At 40.3% G+C, this 24,148-nt stretch overlaps 1 protein-coding gene across 2 annotated transcripts in view; it reads left to right on the forward strand.

Moving 5' to 3' along the window:
- The window catches only part of LOC124606772 (hexosaminidase D-like), a 182,279-nt gene that overhangs the window by 91,090 nt on the left and 67,041 nt on the right, over positions 1 to 24,148 (forward strand). For both annotated transcript variants that reach the window (XM_047138827.1, XM_047138828.1), the window contains one exon: positions 2,384 to 2,627. In XM_047138827.1, coding sequence (XP_046994783.1) covers positions 2,384 to 2,627 — 244 coding nt within the window. The remainder of the gene's footprint in view (positions 1 to 2,383; positions 2,628 to 24,148) is intronic.

Below are 24,148 nucleotides of genomic sequence, written 5' to 3' on the forward strand. Positions count from 1 at the left end.
GCTGCTTAGCCCCATGTGGCATGGAGTCTGCAGTTGCATGACCACAACCTTGCTTCCCCTCCCTCCGCCTCTCCCCTTCTTGAGCCAACTGATGGCAGCTGAGGAGGAAAGGAAGCAATGACAGTTACCTCTTCTCATGAAGCTTCTATCTGATTTTCTGCTGCCCTACATACTTCAAAAGACTGAGAATGTTCACTTCTGAGAGAGAGGGATTTTCACATTGTAAAGCACTGCTCACAAGCTTTACTATCAGGGGCCAGGCGTATTAATAGCATTATGAACCATTGATTCAGCATATGAGATCTGGTTGGCCTCAGTAACAAACTGGCAATGATGACTAAGCCCATGAAGTTCTGCTGCCCAAGTTCTGTATGACATTGTGGCTGCTTTTGAAAATGATAGAACCTCCTGCGAGCAGCCAAAACATGAGTACATTTTCTATGATGATTAGAAAGCAACTGACACATTTAATCAAAAGAGAGACTGGCAGGTTCCTGAAGAGGAGCTAGCTGACACAAAAAGTGATAAACACAAGGAGAAATCCATGACAGAAACAAAGTCGTAAAACACTTTAGGATTGGCGACTTCAAAACTTGAAAATGTTGCTGAAGGCATTTTTCATGTGCATTCCAATCTTCCGCGGAATTGTATTCCGGAGTGTGCAGCCATTCCAATCATTCTGAAATGGAACAATCATGTGAGTGTTGTGGTAGGGAAGGCTAATGGTCAACTGTGGTTTATTGGAAGAATGTAAGAAAAGTGTGGTTCATTTGTAAAGGAGATTCCATATAGAACACTAGTGTGATAGATTATTGCATACTGCTGTAGTGTTTGGTTTTTTCATCAGGTCAGATTAAAGGAAAGCATCAAAACAGTTCAGAAGTGGGCTGCTAAATTTGTTATTTTAGGCCATTAGGTTTGACCAACATGTATGTATTACATAATGCTCCCTGAATTCAAGTGGGAATCAATGGGAAGAAGAAGAAGAAGAAGAAGAAGAAGAAGAAGTTCTTTTCATGGAACACTTTAGAGAAAGTTTAGAGGATCAGAAGTTGAAGCCGACTGCAGAAAGATTCAACTGCTGACAGTGTACATTTTCCATAAGTACATGAAGATAAGAGAAATTGGGTCTCATATGGAAGTGTGTGCACAGTTGTTTTGCCCTCACTCTTTTTGCAAGTGGAACAGTAAAGGAAGTAGCAGTGGTGCAAGATAACTTACACCATACGCCATATGGAGTCTTGTGAAGTATGTATGTAGATGTAGTTCTTGAATTAAAATTCTGCACTAGTTTGTTTTAGATTGGAGGGGAAATAAATATAGATTTAAACTTATTTGTTGCCATAGTAAATGAAATTGTCATCTTTGTGCATTCTGCATTTAGTTATGTAGGTTTTTCTTACGTGAATAATAGTAATAATAATGCTAAATTTGTCTTAACTGATGCGAGTTTGGACTGACTAATTTTTATTTAATTTAACCTTGTTCTCTGAATCAGTTGCTGCAATTTTGTACAGATCTCCAGACTTAAAATTAAGTGGTATGTAGGAGTACGAGGTTTTTATAACTTATTTTCAGAATCTGAATACTTTAAACTGTCTCCATATGAGTCTAAACCTAGAGATAAACAAGAAGTTAAACATTTAAGCATTGCATCTTAGGGAGAGAAATTTTTGGGGGCGTGAAAGGGGGGGGGGGGGGGGGGCATTCGCACACATATGCATCGAAGGGTGCTCTCGCACACCTATCCCTTCTCAATGTTTTCGTTATGCTCATTCTATTAATGTCTTCCATTAGTATTTTCCATTACCATTTTAAAAATATGTACAACACCATCTAATGAAAAGAATAGTCCCTACTCACCATATGGCGGAGATGCTGAGTCGCAGAAAGGCACAACAAAAAGACTGTCAGAAAGTTATCTTTTGGCCAACAGGACCTTTGTGAAAAATATACATCACACACACACACACACACACACACACACACACACACACACACACATGACCACATTCTCTGGCAGCTCAAGCTGCCAGAGACTGTGGTCGTCTGTGCATGAGTTATGTTTGCGTGTGCGTTTGTGTGTTTTATCTATTTTTGACAAAGGCCGTTTTGGCCGAAAGCTAACTTTCCAACAGTCTTTTTGTTGTGCCTTTCTGTGATGCTATATAGCGAGTAGCAGCTATCCTTTTCATTATATTGTTACATTCCATCCTGGATTTTCCATTGTCTGATTTTGTACAGCACCATCTAGTATTTTCCATTATCATTTTAAAAATATGTACAGCAGTCACTGATAATGTCTGTCTCAAACATTTGATGACGATTAAATCATGCACACTCATCTGTAAACAACAAAATCTGATGTATTATTATTCTACAGGTGGAACATGCAACAGCAGAGGTGGACCGAATGTTGGCAGAATTAAAATATATATCTCGTGATGCTCAAAAAGCACTTTCTGAGATTTATGATGAACATACTGTTTCTGAGTGGCTGGATACATACATTAACCCTTTGCAGCAAAGACTGGTGGCAATGTCTTCAGCCCGTGAACGCCTACTGGATATGTCTCACTGGCCACGTCGTCCACTTGACGTTCGCCATTCTTCATCACTCTCACAAAGTAAGTACATGCTAAAATATATAAATGCCTTACAAAGATAAAACATGAGGACTATGGATGAGTAATATCAGCTCGTAGTATATAAATTAGCAAATATCTCAAATATGTTATGGTGTTATTAAAAAATTCTGAGGGAGAGGGTAATTTTACTATAGTAAGCTCTATTTAAATTGGCAGAGGGCAGGTGTTTTGATTCACAGTACTGCCAAATAAATATTCTTAACAAGAGTTTCTCTTAGCAAAATTAATGTACTCTTGAAAATTCCAGGCAGTTTTAATTGTTTGTCAGCCAGCAGGACTATGCATTTTTCCATGTTTCAAGCAGAATAGACACTAATGTGTAGTCTGTCAGGAAGTTTCACTATCACCACGTACATTCAACTGCTGAATGGAAATGTTCATTGTGAACATTTTTGCGTAACATATATGAACCTGTCTTGCAATATGTACTCTTAAAATGCCACTGTGGTAGTTGAACTGCTTGTTGAAAGAATAAGGGTTTAGATAAATAACAAAATATTTGCTACAAATTAATAGTGATATGAAGGAAAGGAAAGTAAGAATCGGTTTGCTTATTTATTTGCATAATACCTCTTTTTAACTGTGGAAAATTAGTTCCCCATTTGTTAAGTAAGTACTTGTTAAACAGAAAAACCCTGATATATTGGATCGTGATCTCTGCGTGATGACTATGTAGGGGGTCCAAACAAAATGTTTAGTTTATGAACTGCAAGACAGTTCTTGATGTTTTCTAAGGAGGTTCTCTATTTCTTTATGGCATTTCTCTGCTATTGTCTACCAGTTGAAGATATTTTTGAAACTTCTTCCTATCTAATTTAGGTAAGATAAATACCACCTCATAATGAACAATGTGGATATGATTTGATTTGGCAGTGTAGTTTTTTATGTATAATATTTTCACCTAGGTGTCATTTATTTTACCCATCAAACGTAGTCTTCCATGTTCAAGTATAAATCAAACAATGGAAAATCCAGGATGGAATGTAACAATATTATGAAAAAGAAAATTGCCACTCACCATACAGTGGAAATGCTGAGTCGCAGATAGACACAACAAAAAGACTGTCACAAATAAAGCTTTTGGCTAGTAAGGCCATCATCAAAAATACACACACACACACACACACACACACACACACACGTACGCATGCAAATGCAACTCTCGTGTGTGTGTGTGTGTGTGTGTGTGTGTGTGTGTGTGTGTGTGTCCAGCGTCTGCTTTTGACGAAGACCTTACTGGACAAAAGCTTTATTAATGACAGTCTTTTTGTTGTGCCTATCTGCAACTCAGCATCTCTGCTATATGATTAGATTAGATTAGTACTTGTCCCATAGATCATGAATATGACAATTTGTAATTATGTGGAACGTGTCAGGTTAATAAAAGGTGTCTATACAAGATAACTTCCCTTTTCATAATAATGTATCAAGTATAAACATCAAATAACTGTTAGGTAAGTCTGTATAATAAGCGAAATTGTAAAAAAATTATGGGAGTGGCACATGTTGTTAATGGAGCAATCACAATGTTGTTGATGGGAAATCCTAACATCCCCCTTTTTTTTATTAAATTCTTATTCTTTTGTACTTGTCATAGTTGCTTGGGGGTAAGGTTTGTTTGGTACATCACATGTGCCTTGTGCTTTTGTTTGATAACTTTATGCCAACTTTTCCTGTTTCATATGCTGCTGCCTTTATTGCATTTTGAATGTTTGAATCAATCTCCAATATTATTAAAAATGTTTGGTTCTTAATTCCATTATTCACATGTTTTGATATAATTGCATTTAAAGGTGAAAACTATCTTGCTTGTGAAAAATTTCTGGTGGTAGTCAAATGCAAATCCGCAAATACATGGAGTGATATAAATCATCGCTCGTGAAACAACTCAGTTTTGCCATTAGAGAAGAGAGAGAAAAACTGAAGTTGTGAAAGAGCTAAAGAAATGTGAGTGGACCAAAGACAAAAACAAGCATCTCAAGGCTGAAAGTGAATTCTTCAAAATAGGTTGCTCCTTGTTTAAAAAAATGTCGTCATACCAAACAGCAAAATAGATATTGAACCAAGAATCAGGACCCAACAATTACATATTAAATTTGAGAGAAAGTGCAACAGACAGCTGTAACAGGAATCCCACAGGTGTTTCTATCCATATGGGAACATATTCCATTATAGAAAATCTTAACCACACACAGAATCTAATTCATATGGTCAGAAGCACCTACTTGACTTGGAGTGATAATCAATGGCATTGTGTGTGGAGGTCAGAGTGTGACAGCTGTGTGCATAGAAGTAAAGGCAATATTAAAGAACAAAGCAATAAATTAGGAGTCTATACATTGATCCCAACAGAATTTCTAGGTGCAAAGTGTCTTCCTAAAGGTGATTTACATCATGATACGATAGGCCTAAAAAATTTAGGAAAATGCTCTCAGATCCTTGCCACATTATAAAAAATAAGTGAAACTGGTTACTACTGATGGGGCGATAAAACATGCAGCAATAAGAAAGACAAAGCCAAACCATTATTTGGAAAGGAACGTGCTAGAGACTATAGATAAGAGTCAAACAGGATATATTATGCACTGGAATATAAATGGCTTAAGTACTGATACTTCAAGTAAGAAAAGCTCTAAAATAGATGGATTGGAAATATTCTGTCAAAATGTGTCAATATTATGAAACGGAAAGTTGCCACTCGCCATACAGTGGAGAAGCTGAGTTGCAGACAGGCACAACAAAAAGACTGTCACAAATAAAGCTTTCGACCAGTAAGGCCTTTGTCCTCGCCCACAATTACTTCTCCTTTGAAGGCATTACCTACAGACAAATCTGGGGTACAGCTATGGGCACCCACATGGCACCATCCTATGCCAACCTATTCGTGGGCCATCTAGAGCAATCCTTCCTAAACACCCAGAATCCTAAACCCCTCACCTGGTTAAGATTCGTTGATGACATCTTTGCAATCTGGATCGAGGGTGAGCACACCCTATCCACATTCCTCCAGAACCTCAACAAATTCTCCCCTATTTGCTTCACCTGTTCCTACTGAACCCAACAAGCTGCCAGCCTAACCCTACAAGCTGCCAACCTAGATGTTGACCACCTCAAAAATGGCTTCGTCAGTACCTCCATTCATATCAGACCCATTAACTACCAGCAATACCTCCACTTCAACAACTGAGTCCCTTCCATACAGCCTAGCCACTTGTGGGCATTGCATCTGTGGTGATGAGCAGTCCCTCTCAAAATATACCGAGGGTCTCACTGAAGCCTTCACGGACTAATTATCTTCCCAACCTTGTACGGAAACAAATCTCACATGTCTTCTCTTTCCAGTCTCCCACTGTCTGGCCACAGAAGAGCATTCCCCTCATAACTCAGTACCACCCAGGACTGGAGCAGCTGAATTACATTCTCTGCCAGGGTTTTGTCTATCTCTCGTCGTGCCCTGAAATGAGAAATGTCCTGCCTTCTATCCTTCCCATCCCTCCCACAGTGGTATTCCGCCGTCCACTGAACCTTCACAATATACTCATCCATCCTTACACAACCCCTGTGGCCAACCCCTTACCTCATGGCTCATATCCCTGTAATAGACCTAGATGCAAGACCTGTCTCATAAATCCTTCCACCACCACCTACTCCAGTCCAGTCATACATCACCTATCCCATCAAAGGCAGGGCTACCTGTTAAACCAGTCATGTGATCTACAAGCTAAGCTGCAACCACTGTGCTGCATTCTATGTGGACATGACAACCATCAGGCTGTCTGTCTGCTTGAATGGCCACCTACAAACTGCGGCCAAGAATCAAGTGGACCACCCTGTTGCTGAACACACTGCCAAACACAATGTCCCTCATTTCAATGAATGCTTCACAGCCTGTGCTATATGGATCCTTCCCGCCAACACTAGCTTTTCTGAATTGTGTAGGTGTGAACTTTTCCTGCAACACATCCTACATTCCCTAACCCTCCTGGCCTCGACCTTCATTAGTCATTGGCCTCACCCATATAGCCCCTTCCCAATACCCATTCCAGCACTACGCAGCCTTCATTCCACAATTGCACACCCATTTGTTTTACTTCTCTCCTTTTTCGCTCCCCCCCCCCCCCCCCCCCCCTAATCTCTCCCGTACCCTCCGTCTAACCTGTAGCACTTAACTGTCCGCCACCCTTACCCTATCAACTCCCCCCCCCCCCCCCCCCCCCTACCCCAGCCTCCTCCTAACCTCCATCCCCTCCTGACTTCCACCCAGTCGCCACTCCCATCGTGCACTGGTACTGCTGCTCACAGTGTGCCTACAGTTGCTTGATACTGCAGTCGTGTGTGTTACTTTTGCACGTGTGTGTGTGTGTGTGTGTGTGTGTGTGTGGGGTCTATTTTTGATGAAGGCCATACTGGGCGAAAGCTTTATTTGTCTTCTTGTTGTGTCTATCTGCAACTCAGTATTTCCGCTATATGGTGAGTGGCAACTTTCCTTTTCATAATATTGTTACATTCCATCCTGGATTTTCCATTGTCAGAATGTGTTGGAGTTATTTGTTCAATGAGCACTGGTTCACTGAGTACACAATTAAAATTTTGAACATAATCAGAAAATGCAAGTTAGGAAGAAGCTTTTGCAGAAGAACAAGTCATGTGGAGACTCATTTATACTTCTTCATTGTGATACAAATCTAAAAGACTTCTCCGAACATGTAACAATTTTTTTTCATTCCATCACCGAAAAATTCTTCAGACTTCTCTTGAATCTAGGACTTGGAAGCTACCTTCACCTTGCCACCCAGGGTGTAATGATTACCCTTAAGGTCTCTCTTGAGTATAGGGAAAAAAATAAAAATTGAAAGGTGCAAGATTGGGGAAGTGAGGAGGGTTGGTGGAATTGGTCAGACTTCAGGTCTTGCAGAGGCTCTCCAGTTGCACATGAGGTGTGTGGATGAGCATTATTGTTCAGTAATGAAACTGACATGTTCCTTGGATGTTCCAGTATAGTTTGTGACATGCTTTTGAGCGATTTGCCACTCATTTTGAATAACATCATCAACAAGTTTGTGATGGTTACCATCTGTGGAAGTGATCGAACATCCATTGCATGTTTCATCAATAATTGTGGCTTTTCCAGGTTCGCAACTACGAAATTTTATTATCCGTTGCTTTACAGTTGGCCTAAGCATCCTCACCATTTAACAACCTTTAAACAATGATCAATCTCACTAGAGTAACTTTTTCAGCATTTAAAAATTCTATAATAGAACACTGTTTATCATACTTCGGTTACTCCAGATACAATGAATGTAAATAATGCATTCAAACTGCACATGCATATGGAGGGGGAAGTTATTTTCCACACGGAGCATTTGTGAAGGTCATTTTATTCGTTTCCTACAAGTATATGTATATGTATATAATTTATCAGCCTACCCATGTATGTTTCAAGATTCCTGATGAAGCGACCTTGGGTTGCAAAAGCTCGAAATTTGTGTGTGTGTTTGTGTTTGTTATTGTTTCTATCAACGTACCAACGCTTTCGTTTGGTAAGTTACAGAATATTTGTTTTTAGATATGCTGTGACTTACCAAATGAGAAAGCGCTGGTAGATGGACACAATAAAAACACACACATACAAATTTCAAGCATTCGCAACCGACAGTTGCTTCAGCAGGAAAGAGGGAAGGAGAGGGAAAGGCGAAAGGATGTGGGTTTTAAGGGAGAGGGTAAGGAGTCATTCCAATCCCGGGAGGGGAAAGACTTACCTTAGGGAGAAAAAAGGACAGGTATATATATATATATATATATATATATATATATATATATATATATATATATAAAAAAAATAGAGGGAAACATTCCACGTGGGAAAAATATATCTAAAAAGAAAGATGATGAAACTTACCAAACAAAAGCGCTGGCAGGTCGATAGACACACAAACAGTCGATAGACACACAAACAAACACAAACATACACACAAAATTCTAGCTTTCGCAACCAATGGTTGCCTCGTCAGGAAAGAGGGAAGGAGAAGGAAAGACAAAAGGATATGGGTTTTAAGGGAGAGGGTAAGGAGTCATTCCAATCCCGGGAGCGGAAAGACTTACCTTAGGGGGAAAAAAGGACAGGTATACACTCGCACACACACACATGTCTGCTTGTGTCTGTGTATGTGTGGATGGATATGTGTGTGTGTGCCAGTGTATACCTGTCCTTTTTTCCCCCTAAGGTAAGTCTTTCCGCTCCCGGGATTGGAATGACTCCTTACCCTCTCCCTTAAAACCCATATCCTTTTGTCTTTCCTTCTCCTTCCCTCTTTCCTGACGAGGCAACCATTGGTTGCGAAAGCTAGAATTTTGTGTGTATGTTTGTGTTTGTTTGTGTGTCTATCGACTGTTTGTGTGTCTATCGACCTGCCAGCGCTTTTGTTTGGTAAGTTTCATCATCTTTCTTTTTAGATATATATATATATACACACACACACACACACACACACACACACACACACACACACACACATCCATCCGCACATATACAGACACAAGCAGACATATGTAAAGGCAAAGAGTTTGGGCAGAGATGTCGGTCGAGGCGGAAGTACAGAGGCAAAGATGTTGTTGAGTGACAAGTGATGTACAAGGGGCGGCAACTTGAAATTAGCGGAGGTTGAGGCCTTGTGGGTAACAGGAAGAGAGGATATATTGAAGGGCAAGTTCCCATCTCCGGAGTTCTGATAGGTTGGTATCAGTGGGAAGTATCCAGATAACCCAGACGGTGTAACACTGTGCCAAGATGTGCCGGCCATGCACCAAGGCATGTTTAGCCACAGGGTGATCCTCATTACCAACAAACACTGTCTGCCTGTGTCCATTCATGCGAATGGACAGTTTGTTGCTGGTCATTCCCACATAGAAGGCTTCACAGTGTAGGCAGGTCAGTTGGTAAATCACGTGGGTGCTTTCACATGTGGCTCTGCCTTTGATTGTGTACACCTTCTGGGTTACAGGATTGGACAAGGTGGTGGTGGGAGTGTGCATGGGACAGGTTTTACACTGGGGGCAGTTACAACGGTAGGAGCCAGAGGGTAGGGAAGGTGGTTTGGGGATTTCATAGGGATGAACCAAGAGGTTACGAAGGTTAGGTGGACAGCAGAAAGACACTCTTGGTGGAGTGGGGAGGATTTCATGAAGGATGGATCTCATTTGTGGGCAGGATTTGAGGAAGTCATATCCCTGCTGGAGAGCCACATTCAGTCTGACCCAGTCCCGCAAAGTATCCTGTTACAAGTGGAGCACTTTTGGGGATCTTCTGTGGGAAGTGGCTCTGGTTATTTGTTTCTGTGCCAGGTCGTTAGGGTAGTTGCGGGATGCGAAAGCTGTTTTCAGGTTGTTGGTGTAATGGTTCAGGGATTCAGGACTGGAGCAGATTCGTTTGCCACGAAGACCTAAGGTGTAGGGAAGGGACCTTTTGATATGGAATGGGTGGCAGCTGTCATAATGGAGGTACTGTTGCTTGTTGGTGGGTTTTTATGTGGACAGATGTGTGAAGCTGGCCATTGGACAGATGGATGGAGGTCAATGTTGAGGAAAGTGGCATAGGATTTGGAGTAGACCAGGTGAATCTGATAGAACCAAAGGAGTTGAGGTTGGAGAGGAAATTCTGGAGTTCTTCTTCACTGTGAATCCAGATCATGAAGATGTCATCAATAAATCTGTACCAAACTTTGGGTTGGCAGGCCTGGGTAACCAAGAAGGCTTCCTCTAAGCGACCTATAAATAGGTTGGCGTACGAGGGGGCCATCCTGGTATCCATGGCTGTTACTTTTAATTGTTGGTATGTCTGGCTTTCAAAAGTGAAGAAGTTGTGAGTTAGGATGAAGCTGGCTAAGGTAATGAGGAAAGATGTTTTAGGTAGGGTAGCAGGTGATTGGCGTGAAAGGAAGTGCTCCATCGCAGCGGTGCCCTGGACGTGTGGGATATTTGTGTATAGGAAATTGGCATCAATAGTTACAAGGGTGGTTTCCGGGGGTAACAGATTGGGTAAGGATTCCAGGCGTTCAAGAAAGTGGTTGGTGTCTTCGATGAAGGATGGAAGACTGCATGTAATGGGTTGAAGATGTTGATCTATGTAGGCAGAGAGATGTTCTGTGGGGGCTTGGTAACCAGCTACAATGGGGCGGATGGGATGTTTGGGTTTGTGAATTTTAGGAAGTAGGTAGAAGGTAGAGCTGTGGGGTCAGGAGGTTGGTGGGGTCAGGAGGTTGATGGAGTCAAGTGAAAGGTTTTGCAGGGGGCCTAAGGTTCTGAGGTTTCCTTGAAGCTCTGCCTGGACATAAGGAATGGTATTACCTTGGCAAACTTTGTATGTAGTGTTTTCTGAAAGCTGACACAGTCCCTCAGCCACATACTCCCGACGATCAAGTACCACGGTCGTGGAACCCTTGTCAGCCAGAAGAATGACGATGGATAGGTTAGCTTTCAGATCATGGATAGCCTGGGCTTCAGCTGTGGTGATGTTGAGAGTAGGATTAAGGTTTTTCAAGAAAGATGGAGAGGCAAGGCTGGAAGGGAGAAATTCCTGGAAGGTTTGGAGAGGGTGATTTTGAGGAAGAGGAGGTGGGTCCTCCTGTGATGGAGGATGGAACTGTTCCAGGCAGGTTTCAATGTGGATAGTGTCTTGGGGAGTTGGATCATTAGGAGTAGGATTAGGATTACTTTTCTTCGTGGCAATTTCTTTGAATTGCCGGAGAAAATGGCCAGTCAGGAACCTTTATCAATAAAGTTTTTACTAATCATGTACCGGTCTATCAAGACGTGGGTAAGTTTTGTGTAGATTTAGGTGTCTCATATCATTGTGCATTGTTCAATGAACTGCCACAGGCAGAGAGGAGCATTTCAGGTACAAAGCTTCATATAAGAAACTTTGGAAAAGAAATCTTTTTATGTTTAATAATAAGCCAAAAGAGAGAGGATGAACTTCTGATCATCGTAATAAAACCTGAAAATTTTTTAAATCAATTTCTAGTTTTCTTAAATTAAAAATTTCCATCTAGAACCTCGGGCAATAAAGTGAAAAATAAATTAAAGTGAATCATCCAGGACAGAAACTTTGCTGTATAAGGGAAAGGCGACTGCACGGAGAACTAAAATGTAATAGAAATACAGATTTCATTGATGAGAAATGATTAAAACGCTTTGGCCTTGATGAAAGCTCTGAATACCTTCCAGAATTTTTAAAAGTTTCCATGAAGAATGTAGAAAATGCAGTTGCAGAATTCAAAATAAAAACTTCTGCAGATTGGGATGGAATTCCCACTAAAGTTATGAAAGCTGTATATAATGTGCTTGCAAACCCACTAGCTCATCTAATAAATGAATGTTTTGAAGAAAGCTCCTCTCTAGAGGTACTGAAATATGCCAAAGTTAAAGCACTTTTCAAAAAGGGATCAGGAGAGGTCAAGGGAAATTGTTGTTCTATCTCAATTTTTCCAGTCATATCTGAAAATGTTGCTGTTACCCAAATCTAAAACTTCATTGCAAAATATTCCACTATCCTAAATGTTCAGACTGGTTTTCAGCAGTGGAAAAATACCACAGATTCAGTAATCAGTTTTGTTGAAAAAATAAGCACATAATTAGAAATGAGCAGTAAGGGGTCAGGAATCTTCTGTGACATCATAATGGCATTTGATTGTAAACCACCATGCTCATTTACAAACTTGAGAAGTAAAGCATTACAGACAGTGCCCTGCAAAGGCCTAACCCTTAAAAAAAAAACACGGCTTTGCTATCGAGTTGTTCGAATTAAATTATGAATTTTCAGATGTATAAAATATTGTGAGGTGCCTCCCCCCCCCCCCCCCCCCCCCCTCCCCCAAGAGGGGATACAACAGTGTCCCCAAATGAGGACATTGTGTTCAAGTGGATGCAGTAAAAGTTGAAAAATCAAAGTATTTTATTTGATTTTATTTCCCTAATACATAAATTACACAAAGCTTACCTAATGATTATATAGATAAACTGTTGTTTTTCATTTGTGAAGAATGATAATCAAAGAAACATTTTTTTCCTATCCAGACATAAGTGAATGTTACATTTTACACAATAACATTTGGTAATTTTATGGTTTACGGTTGCTGCACAACTTGGGAACCATATGGAGCCCACCATTCAAAATTTGGTTTTGTCTTTGCAACCCAGTTTCTCGCACCTGTCAAATAATTTTTTGTCACTGATCACCGAAAGATGCCCAACCATTGTCCAAATGAACATCAGCTTCTAGATGAACTTCCGCATTGGCTCATTTTGAAGCAGTTGGAGATGGCATTGGACTCTCACCAGTGTGACCCCCCCCCCCCTTTTCCTAGCAGCTGGCTTATCTATTTTTCTCAGTACTTTGGCCACACTTGTCCAAAAGTGAAGCAAATCGAGAGTCTTATATTTAGGAAAATCTAATTCTGATGCATTTTTTTTGTACTCAATCCGTGCATTTACACATGCAGTATCAACTGCATGAGCAAACATGCGAAGTGCCCACTTTCACGATGTGATGAATGTGCGATAAATTGTGATCAGAAAATCCATCTTTTACACACAATTCCAATTCCCACAAAATTCGACACCGTTACCACTGGCTTATTGTTCATACCCTTTTGTTCTGTAACTTCTCCATCTTCACGTATCAGTTTCTCAGGAGAGCCTCTACCACATTTCTTCATGTCTTTGTCACTCGAAAATAGTGTGTTCTTGAAGCGATTTTGGTGCACTGTACATATTGCATACATTGTATTATTTCTCAAGTATTGCAGGAGACTGTAATTTGGGGGATAATTATCGAAAATGAGAATCACATTTGTTTAATTGATTCTTTCTGCTAATTTCACCACTACTGATGCACCAAGACCAAAAATTTTTAACATTGCTGGATCAAGTTCTGTCGTCAAGCCTTGATATATTATAAAATAAACATTTGACCGCTTGTTCCACTAAGTGCAAATATTTTTATTCCACATAGTTTTGGTTTGCCCTTCGTATACTGTTTTACATAGAATGATCCCTTGAAAGGCAGCATTTGCTCATTGACACTAAGATGTTCTAATGTTGGTAAACTCAGCAACCATTCTCTTATGGAATTATATGTTGGTCTGACTTTCCAAAATAACCATTTTTAGCAAAATCACTGGTTATGTCAACACAGTGGAAGTACTGTCTCAATTTTAGGAAACGTTTAACTGACATAGGGTCTCTATTTGGCAAATACGTAATCCTGTTGTATTTCAAATTTCTCATCAGTATGTGAATCCCTACAAGTTAAAGTATTTCTTTTTCTGTCATAGGAGCAAAAGTACATACACTTTTGTAAACTGCATAAAAATTTGTGCATTCCGCACATTTCTGCATAAGAACATCAGTGAAATATTTTTTTAAAAATTCGTAGAGACTTTCAGAGTTATCCACTGGCTCAGAGTAACATTTGTACCATTCGATAAAAGGAGATATATAAGTGAGTCCTTTTTTTCCTCCACCGTATATCTCTTTTAGGTGTTGATTGTCCAAAATTGATGCCACTCCTGATCAACACTGTCCATCACATCAGTTTCAGGCACAGTATCTATTTCAGGATGGTCTTTTTCATTGTCATCATGGTTTTGCGTCTCGATGATAAGGGGGTCTCCAGAACCTATAATAAAAAATACTATTACAAAAATAAAAACTCATAAAAAAACTTACATCTGAGTAGCCCAGATGAAAAAACCGCTAAATTCATTTTATGTCGATTTTCAGGTGGGCACACGGCTGTATAGATTTTTTCAGTCCTACATAATGGAATATGTTTCAGGTTGCAAAACGGGCTATAAACCATTGAAAATGGCTGTCGAAAATTGTGTTCGGTTTCAAAAGCAGTTGAATGCATGTTGTCTTCGGGTGCAAAGCGCGCCAAATGCCCAGTATGCGTGTCTGTCACCCTGCCATGTGTGGATGCAAAGCACATGTACAGACATCAACTAACTTATCTGGACATTCAAAGCTACCGTTCAGTGTGTTACAATTAGAATGGGTATTTTTCTTATTCAGCTTTAAATAGGTTGGCTGCGCTGTAACAAATTCGTACGCAACAATAACATTCTTGCTGCCAGTGCATTGTTGTTTGGATGGGGCTAGTGTTTCATCATTATCTCAGTGTCCCTTATCATGCATTTAGCAGGTTTTGCATCTAAGCCACTCAGTGTACAATGTACCATATGATATAAAATGTCTAACAATACCTCCATCATTTTCCTCTTCTTTAAAATTGTCGCCAGGATCATCGGATAGATTATCAATTTCAGATGAATTAAGTAGTTCTATAACTTCTTCTGTAAGTGGCCTTCATCTATCTTGGACTCAGAGTATTGTGAAATCACTGTAAGATGACTAAAAAGACAGCGAAATAATGTCCTAAATTTCTATGCTATTACAACCCTTCCATCACAATATCTTCATTTGGAGACAAGTATAAAGTTATAAATGAGTCACTTACCTTTCATTCTGAAAGACACTTTTAGTTTTTACCTTCAAGAATGCTCCTTTCTATGCACAAATAAACTTTTTTACCTAAACTCAGAAGATATTAACTGCATGATGGGAATTATAAAGATTACTGAGAAATGACCATGTGATTGTGCACATTCAGTTTTTTTTTTTTTTTTTTTTTTTTTTTTTTTTTTTTTTTTTTGTGCTACTACAGATTGACAGGATATGCCGACACTGTTCTCAAATAAACTGTCTGCTTGTGAGAATATGATGACAACAATCACAAATGATAAAATTTACTGAATTTTATACTAAGTATTTACTTACAAGGGAACCTCCCCATCGCACCCCCTTCAGATTTAGTTATAAGTTGGCACAGTGGATAGGCCTTGAAAAACTGAACACAGATCAACTGAGAAAACAGGAAGAAGTTGTGTGGAACTATGAAAAAAAATAAGCAAAATATACAAACTGAGTAGGCCATGCAAAAGACAGGCAACATCAAGGAGGGTGTGAGCTCAGAAGCGCCGTGGTCCTGTGGTTACCATGAGCAGCTGCGGAACGAGAGGTTCTTGATTCAAGTCTTCCCTTGAGTGAAAATTTAACTTTATTTTTGCAAAGTTATGATTTCTCCGTTCGTTCATTGACGTCTCTGTTCACTGTAATAAGTTTAGTGTCTGTGTTTTGCGACCGCACCGCAAAACCGTGCGATTAGTAGACAAAAGGACTGCCTCTCCAATGGGAACCATAAACATTTGATCGCAAGGTCATAGGTCAACCGATTCCTCTCTCTTCCGTGTGCTGTAGTCGACTGACATCATGTGTTTAAATGTTTGTTTAGGTGTAGTGTCCCCATACTACGGCGCAGTTACCTCGCATCGGGTGGACGGACGGACAGATAATAATTGTCTGCAAATAAAAAATTAAACTTTTCACTCAAGGAAAGACTTGAACCAATGACCTCTTGTTCCACAGCTGCTCACGCTAACCACGGGAGCACGGCACTCTTGAGCTCACACCATCCTTGATGTTGCCTATCTTGCTCATGGACTACTCAGATTGTATATTTTTCTTATTTTTTTTCATAGTTCCACACAACTTCTTCCTGTTTTCTCGATTGATCTGTGTTCGGTTTTTCAAGGCCTATCCACTGTGCCAACTTATAACTAAATCTGAGGAGGGTGCGATGGGGAGGTTCCCTTGTTAGTGTGTCCTTATATGAGGATGCCATACCAAACAGATAGAAGAGAGTTAGCATTACATTAAATAGGTTAAATTATTATTCTGACTGGAAAATAATATCTCAGGACTGGCCACAGGGCTCCACGTTACATCCAGTCCTATTTCTATATCTACATACATACTCTGCAAGTCATTGTGGGGTGTACCTCTACTAGTCATTTCCTTTGCTGTTCCACTTGTAGATAGAGCAAGGGGAAAAGACTGTCTTCATGCCTCCTTATGAGCCCTAATTTCTCGTATCTTATCTTTGTGGTCCTTAAGCGAAATATATGTTGGTGGAAGTAAGATTGTTCTGCAGTCAGTTTCAAATGAAGGTCCCCTAAATTTTCTCAATAGCGTTCCTCAAAAAGAATATCGCTTTCCCTCCAGGAATTCCCATTTGAGTTTCCAAAGCATCTCCATAACACTTGCATGCTGTTCAAACCTACTGGTAACAAATCTAGCAGCCTGCCTCTGAATTGGTTAGATACCGAGTGGGGTGGCGCAGTGGTTAGACACTGGACTCGCATTCGGGAGGACGATAGTTCAATCCTGCATCCGGCCATCCTGATTTAGGTTTTCCGTGATTTCCCTAAATCGCTCCAGGTAAATGCCGGGATGGTTCCTCTGAAAGGGCACGGCCGACTTCCTTCCCAATCCTTCCCTAATCCGATGAGACCGATGACCACGCTGTCTGGTCTCCTTCCCCAAACCAACCAACCGACCAATTGGTTAGATGTCTTCCTTTGATATGACCTGGTGTGGATCCCAAACACTCCAGCAGTACTCAAAAATAGGTTGTACTAGTGTCCAGTATGCTGCCGCATTTACAGATGAACTTCACATTCCTAAAATTTTTTTGCAATAAGACAACCTTTCACCTTCCCTACCATAATCCTCACATGCTTGTTCCATTTCATATTGCTTTGTAATGTTATGCCCAGATATTTAAAGGATGCGACTGTGTCACGCGGAATGGTACTAATGCTGTATCTGAACACTATGGGTTTGTTTTTCGTATTCAACTGCATGAACTTACATGTTTCTATATTGAGAGCCCAGTTGCCATTCGGCACACCAAATGGAAATTTTGTGTAAGTCGTCTTGGATCATCCTACAGTCACTCATCTTCGACACTCTCCCAAAGACCATAACTTCATCAGTGAACAACTGTGATTCTGCTCACCCTATTCGCCAGATCATTTATAACAGTGGTCCTTCCCTGAGGTGCTCCTGATGGTACCCTAATCTCCGACGAACTCTGTCAAATGCTGTCGAGGCTGTTATTTAAGAAGTGTTTGAGCCATTCAGATTTCTTATGCTTGTAACTTTAACAATCTGCAGTGACATACCATGTCAAACACTTTTTGGAAATCTGGAAATATTGAATCTGCCTGTTGCCCTTCATACATAGTTTGCGGTATATCGTGAGAAAAGGGCAAGCTGGATTTCACACGAGTGATACTTTTTAAAATTATGCTGATTTGTGGGCCTAAGTTTTTCAGGCTTTAGAAAATTTATTATATTCGAACTCGGAGTATGTTTTAGAATTCAGCAGCAGACCGGTGTTAAGGATACTGGACTGTAATTTAGTGGGCCCCTTCTTTTACCTTTCTTATACACAGGTGTTGACTGCAGTTTTTTTACAGCTGCTAGGGACTTCACCCTGAGCAAGAGATTCATGATAAATATAAGCTCAATAAGGAGCCAGTGCTATAAAGAACTCTTTGTAAAACTGAATTGGGATTCCAACTGGGCCTGCTGACTTAATTGTTTACTGTTCTTTCAGTTATTTCTCTATGTTAGGGATGCTTATTACTGTGTAATCCAGACAGTGCTCTTATGCAGTGGTCAAGCAGTGGTATGTATATACAATTATTCTGTTTGAATGATTTCTTAAACACAGAATTTAAAACTTTGGCTTTTGTTTTGCTATCTTCAACTGTCACACCAAACTGGTCAGTGAGCAACTAGACAAAAGCCTTACACCTGCTTAGCAATTTTACATGGGAGCAGAATTTTGGTGGGTTCTTGGCCTGATCTTTTGCTGAAGTGGTATGACAGTGGTGGTTGTTCTACACTTGGTCTGTCCATGTTTTTCAGACGCATGAATTTATTCTAACTTTTGCCTGTCCTCGTTTGTGCATTTTCTTTTGAACTGAGAGTACAACCTGTTGGTTTCTCAGCATTTTCACAATTTCATTTCTAAACTAGGGTGGGTCTTTTCCATTTTTAATCCACTTAGTAAGCACATTCTTGTCCAGAGCCCAGTTTACAATCTGTTTAAACTTTGCTACTAATTCCTCTATTCCATCCTACCGGAACTAAATTTTGTCTAAGTGAGATGCTAACAACAACATATATGCTATTTCTAGCATAAACACTCTCTTAGTCTTCTCATCTGAATTTTTTAACTTCTATATCAATAGTTGCTGTGATGACTTCATGATTACTGATTCCTGACTCTATACTGTAGCCATTGATGAGGTCCGGCATGTTTGTAGCTATGAGGTGTAAGATATTTACATTGCATGTAGGCTGCCGAACTAGCTGCTCAAGACAGTTTTTGGACAATGTGTTCAAAAGTACTTCACAGGACTGTCTGTCTGCACACCCTGTAAAGACTCCATAGATGTCAGAGTCTGTACTAGGAGGTTAAAATCACAGTACTGACCACTGACTTTCTTTGAATGACTCTAGAACTGTCGTAGCAGAATCGAGTAGCCACTAAAAAATCCAGCAGTTAACTTGGTTTTGCCTAGACCTATTATATGTGACCAAATAACTTCACTCTCCCCCTCAATTTCAACCTCAATAGAGACAATATTTTAGTCAACTGCAGTGAACACTTCCCCTCCTATGGTGTCTTATCTGCCCTTCTGATAAACTTTCCATGAATCGCTAAATATCTCAGAGCCGTGTACTTTGAGTTTTAGCCAGCTCTTAGTCCCAAGAATAATTTGAGAGTGAGAACTTTCCTCCTCCTCCTCCTCCTCCTCATCATCATCATCATTATCATTGTTTTGTAGCTCAAGTTTCCCGGATGTGGTGCGCAAGGGCTTGCCATCTCCTTCTGACTTCATACACCTTCTGTTTCAGGACAGCTCCCCATTAGTGTCTTTTCTCTTCCACATCTGATCTTACAGTCTCTATCCAGTTTTTCTTTGTCTTCCTCGTGGTCTTCTTCCTACGAGATTCAGGTTGAAGTACCTTTTGTCAGGTCTTTTGCTGTTCATTTCATTATGTGCCCATTGAACTGAAGCCCATGTTTCTTTATGACACTGGTAACAGGAACCTCAATACCAACTACTTTTCTACTCACCTCATTCCTGATTTTGTGCTTTCTAGTTGTTTGGTTCATAGTTCTAATGAATCTCATTTCTCTTACCTGAATTCTGCTGAGGTCTTTGTTTAGTAGGGTACTTGTTTCTAAACCATATATAAGGATTGGTATGAAATATGTGTGGTACATCATCACTTTTGCTTTTCATGGCATTTTATCATCCAACAGAAGATTTCTGATTTGACTGTAAAAATTGGATGCTTTCTGTGCCCTGCTGAGTATTTTATGCTTAATGGTGTTGTCTTTCAGGATCATGCTTCCTAGGTACTTGAAATGTGAAACAGATTCTACTTTGACTCCTTCTATAAATATATTTGAGGTTGTTCCTTACCTGTTGATGGTCATTTCTACTGTCTTTGTTTTACTTATTTTTAGTCCAAAATTTTTTAATGTCTTGTTCCACTCATTAAGTTTCTGTGCTTCATCTTGTCTCTCTCCCTATACTATCAAATCATCAGCAAAAACCAGGACATTTGCTTTGCTGTCTATTTTCTTGATAGATTTTATGATCTTGTCCATTACTATTACAAACAGGAGAGTTTTAAACCATTCTGATCATCTATTGCCTGTCTGGACACAGTGTAACACTTTTGGTATAGCATCTTGACTTTATCAGTTAGGTACTTTGGCACCTAAAAGGTCTTCCAAATATTCCTCTATCTTGTTTCTAGAAACATTGTCATATGCTTTTTTTAATGTCCACAAATACATTCACAAGATTTCTTCCATATTCTCAGAGAACTTTCCTGGAGGGCAATAAATATGACATCTGTGTTTCGACTGGTGAGTGTTCGTCGGAATACCTCAAACTGCTGCCTAGCCTAAAGAACACCATGTGCACTCCACAGGTATTCTGTTACCAGAGTAGCAACTTCTTTTGGTTATTGCATCCGTGACCTATCAAGGGGAGTTCCACAATTCCCCACCTGAATCCGCAGGTCTAGAAATCTGTCCTGAATCCGCAGGTCTAGAAATCTGCAGCAGAGGCAGTCATTGAGTTGATGAAGCCATTGGTTGAGACGCTCCACTCAGCTCCAAACCTAAAAACCTCAATCAACTCTGGGAATAATGCTGAAAATTGCAAGCTCTGATTGCACCCTGCATGTGAGGCCAGAAGCCTTCCAGAATCCATAGATTCTGACCTTCCAGAATCCATGCCTTCAGCAGTTGTCTCCGTGAACTGAGGACAGCCTTAGAACCCACATGACAGGCATCGTTGGTGCCAATGTGAGCCACAACTTGCAGACGACTACACCCTGCCCACTTGATAGCCACATGCAAGGGTGCCTCAACACCTCAGATGAGGTCCTCCTGGCAGACATACTGGGTGCACATTGCCTTTTTTTCCAGGTCTGTACGCTATCTTCCTAAGTGGCTCCATAATGCACCTAATGTTGAAACTCCCAGTAACTAACAAGCCTCTTCTCGCTTGTGCGTACACGTACCCTGCTGAAGACATAGCCATCTGTTCACTCGAAGGGCGAATAGGTGAGGCCAGATGCCCAGCCACCACTTTGCCCTCCACCTCAAGTTATGTAAACACATTCCATCTTGCCACTTATCATGCTGTGAGGGTGGATCCACCAGCCATTTTGCTAGGTAAAGGCATTTGCCGAACATGCCTTCAGCTATACACATCAGTGTTGCTGCTGTTTATTTTCTTATGTCATCTCCACATTTTCCAAAATTCAACTTTCTCTTGTACCAGTCTTCCATTATGCTATCTTGTTAGGCTTTTCTCATCTCTTTGAATCCAGCAAAGTAGTTCCTCAATCTGTCTAACATCCATTTTTTTTTTTTTTTTACAATCATAATTATGTCTTCCACTTCAGTTTGCTGCCATTCCATTTATATGGTTTCCTGTCTTCTTAGTAAACACATCATCACAAAGATCTCAATTGCTCATTGAGCAGCCCTCAGTTTTTGAATACTTTTTGCAGTGAAAGTTGATGCTCCACTACTATATCTCAAACCAGTAATACACATTGATCATAAAATTTTGTTTCAGACACAAGAGAAGCTTAGCTGTGAAAACTATATTTAGTTAACCAAAAGCACTCCATTTTTACTCATCTATTTTTCTTTTACCAATGGCCTTACCGTAGCAGTAACACTGGTTCTCCTCAGATCATCGAAGTTAAGCACTGTCAGGCTGTGCTAGCATTTCGATGGGTGACCATCCAGTCCGCCGAGCGCTGTTGGCAAGCGGGGTGCCCTCAGCCCTTGTGAGGCAAACTGAGGAGCTCCTTGATGGAGAAGTAGTGGCTCCGGTCTTGTAAACTGCCATATGGCTGGGAGAGCAGTCTACTGATCACATGCCCCTCCATATTAGCATCCATTGACACCTGTGGGCTGATGATGTCATGGCGGCCAGTCGGTACTGTTGGGCCTTCATGGCCTGTTCAGGTAGAGTTTAGTTTTTTCTTTAGTTTATTTCTTTTGCTGTGCATCCCCTTTATTGTTTTCAGGTGGCTCAAATTCGAGAATTCATCAATTGAGTGTATGAATTTATTGTCAGCTGGTACTATAAATAAATTGTTGATGGTGTACAGCAACCAGCCACAAATTGGTCTTAGGTTACTTTATTGAAAAAATACCATTACCAGTTTTGAATTTATACAATTCATCATCAGGTGGCTTTCATGCTTTCGTTAAAGCATATACTGCATTGGTTTATGGGTGAGTTGTCCTACGATAACCAATAATTCACAGTTACAAAGATGTAATAAAGATTATTACAGGAGCTTTGATTTTAATGGACAAGTGCTCTATCAACTGAGCTACCCAAGCATGACTTGTAACCTGCCCTCATAGCTTTACTTCCACCAGTACCGCATCTCCTACTTTCGAAACTCCATAGAAATTCTCGTGTGTGACATGTGGGACTAGCCCTCAAGGAAGAAAGAATATTACAGAGACATGGCTTAACCAGAGCCTGAGAGCATTGTTAATAGAATGAATTTTCACTCTGAAGCGGGATGTGTGCTGATATTAAACTTCCAATGTCTGTGCAAATATAGGTTTAACTTTGCCTCATTTGTGGCCAATAGCTATCTACAGTAGTCATGTGAATCTTCATGGGGGAGATTATTACCAACCCTTCTGTCATAGCTGAAAATTTTACGTTGTAGGTTTTCAAAGTCCACATCCAGTAATTAGCATCCCACATGTTGCCCTGGAAAAGTGCTGTGGAGTCTCAGTCCACAGGAGTGCAAGTCTCACAAGTTACGCGGGAGAAATTCTGTGAAGTTTGGAAGGTAGATGATGAGGTGCCAGTGGGAGTAAAGCTGTGATGGCAGGTCATGAGTTGCATTCAGGTACCTCGATTGGTAGAGTAGTTGTCTGCAAAAGGCAATGGTCCCAGTTTCAAGTCCTGGCCCGGCATATAGTTTTAATCTTCCAGGAAGATTCATGTCCATATTAGTTGTTGTGCGCCATTCTAAACCTGAACTGAGGTGCAGATATCTATAAATATTGTGGTCATCATGGTGTCATTGTCCGTTGTGGTGTCAGCTAGATATCTTTGCTTTCTTGGTGCTGGCAAGGTACAATGTCATGATCTCCATGGCACTGTACATCAATGGTAGTTGAGTGGAGATGTCTTGAGTGAACACTACAATTTCTGTAGGGACAACTGTGATTTTGATAAGCATCATGACCAATGAATTAATTGATCAGTGTTCACATGTCTGATATAATTGTATTGGATACACTCCAGATGGAAGTTCTGTATTGATATCACCACTGACAGGTGATCCTCAAGCCTATGGATGGCAGAAAAAACTTGCACCATGACCAATGTGCCACCACTGTTTTCATGAAGTGTGTATTAATTTACTCCAGATTCTGACTCTCAGTGTGATCTCAAAAATTTACATTAAGTGTAAGTATGGTCTATGTACAAAACTAAAACTTATGATAGTCAGAGTTATTGAAACAAAGGGGCGGGGGGGATGAAGAAGTAAACGAGTGATCCATAATTGCAAAAACCTGAATATATTTATCTTCAAGCAAATCATCAAAGTGTTAATTCCTGAAGTCAGTTTGTTCAGTTAACTAGTTTGTCATTATTATTATTATTATTATTAGTATTATCATTGTTTGGGAATGAGCCCATTAGGATTATGCAAAGTTCTTAGAAATGGGCATTTGCCTTCCTTTGTGCCTAGATTTCTTTCATCCTCATCCTGCGAGCTCTCTCTCTCTCTCTCTCTCTCTCTCTCTCTCTCTCTCTCTCTCTCTCTCTCTCTCTCTCTCTTCATATTATGTTGTTCCAGTCTTCCGTTTTCATGTTGGTCAGCTTTCCATCTATGAATTTTGGATCTAGATATGCGTGAATTTTGGACCTGGAGATTTGAGAATTTTGGACAGCAGTGACATAATTCCTGCCAATCTCAGATAAGCTTTAGCTTGCCAGTCCATTTAA

This window comes from Schistocerca americana, chromosome 3 (assembly GCF_021461395.2).
Source record: "Schistocerca americana isolate TAMUIC-IGC-003095 chromosome 3, iqSchAmer2.1, whole genome shotgun sequence".
In the NCBI taxonomy this organism is placed as follows: domain Eukaryota; kingdom Metazoa; phylum Arthropoda; class Insecta; order Orthoptera; family Acrididae; genus Schistocerca; species Schistocerca americana.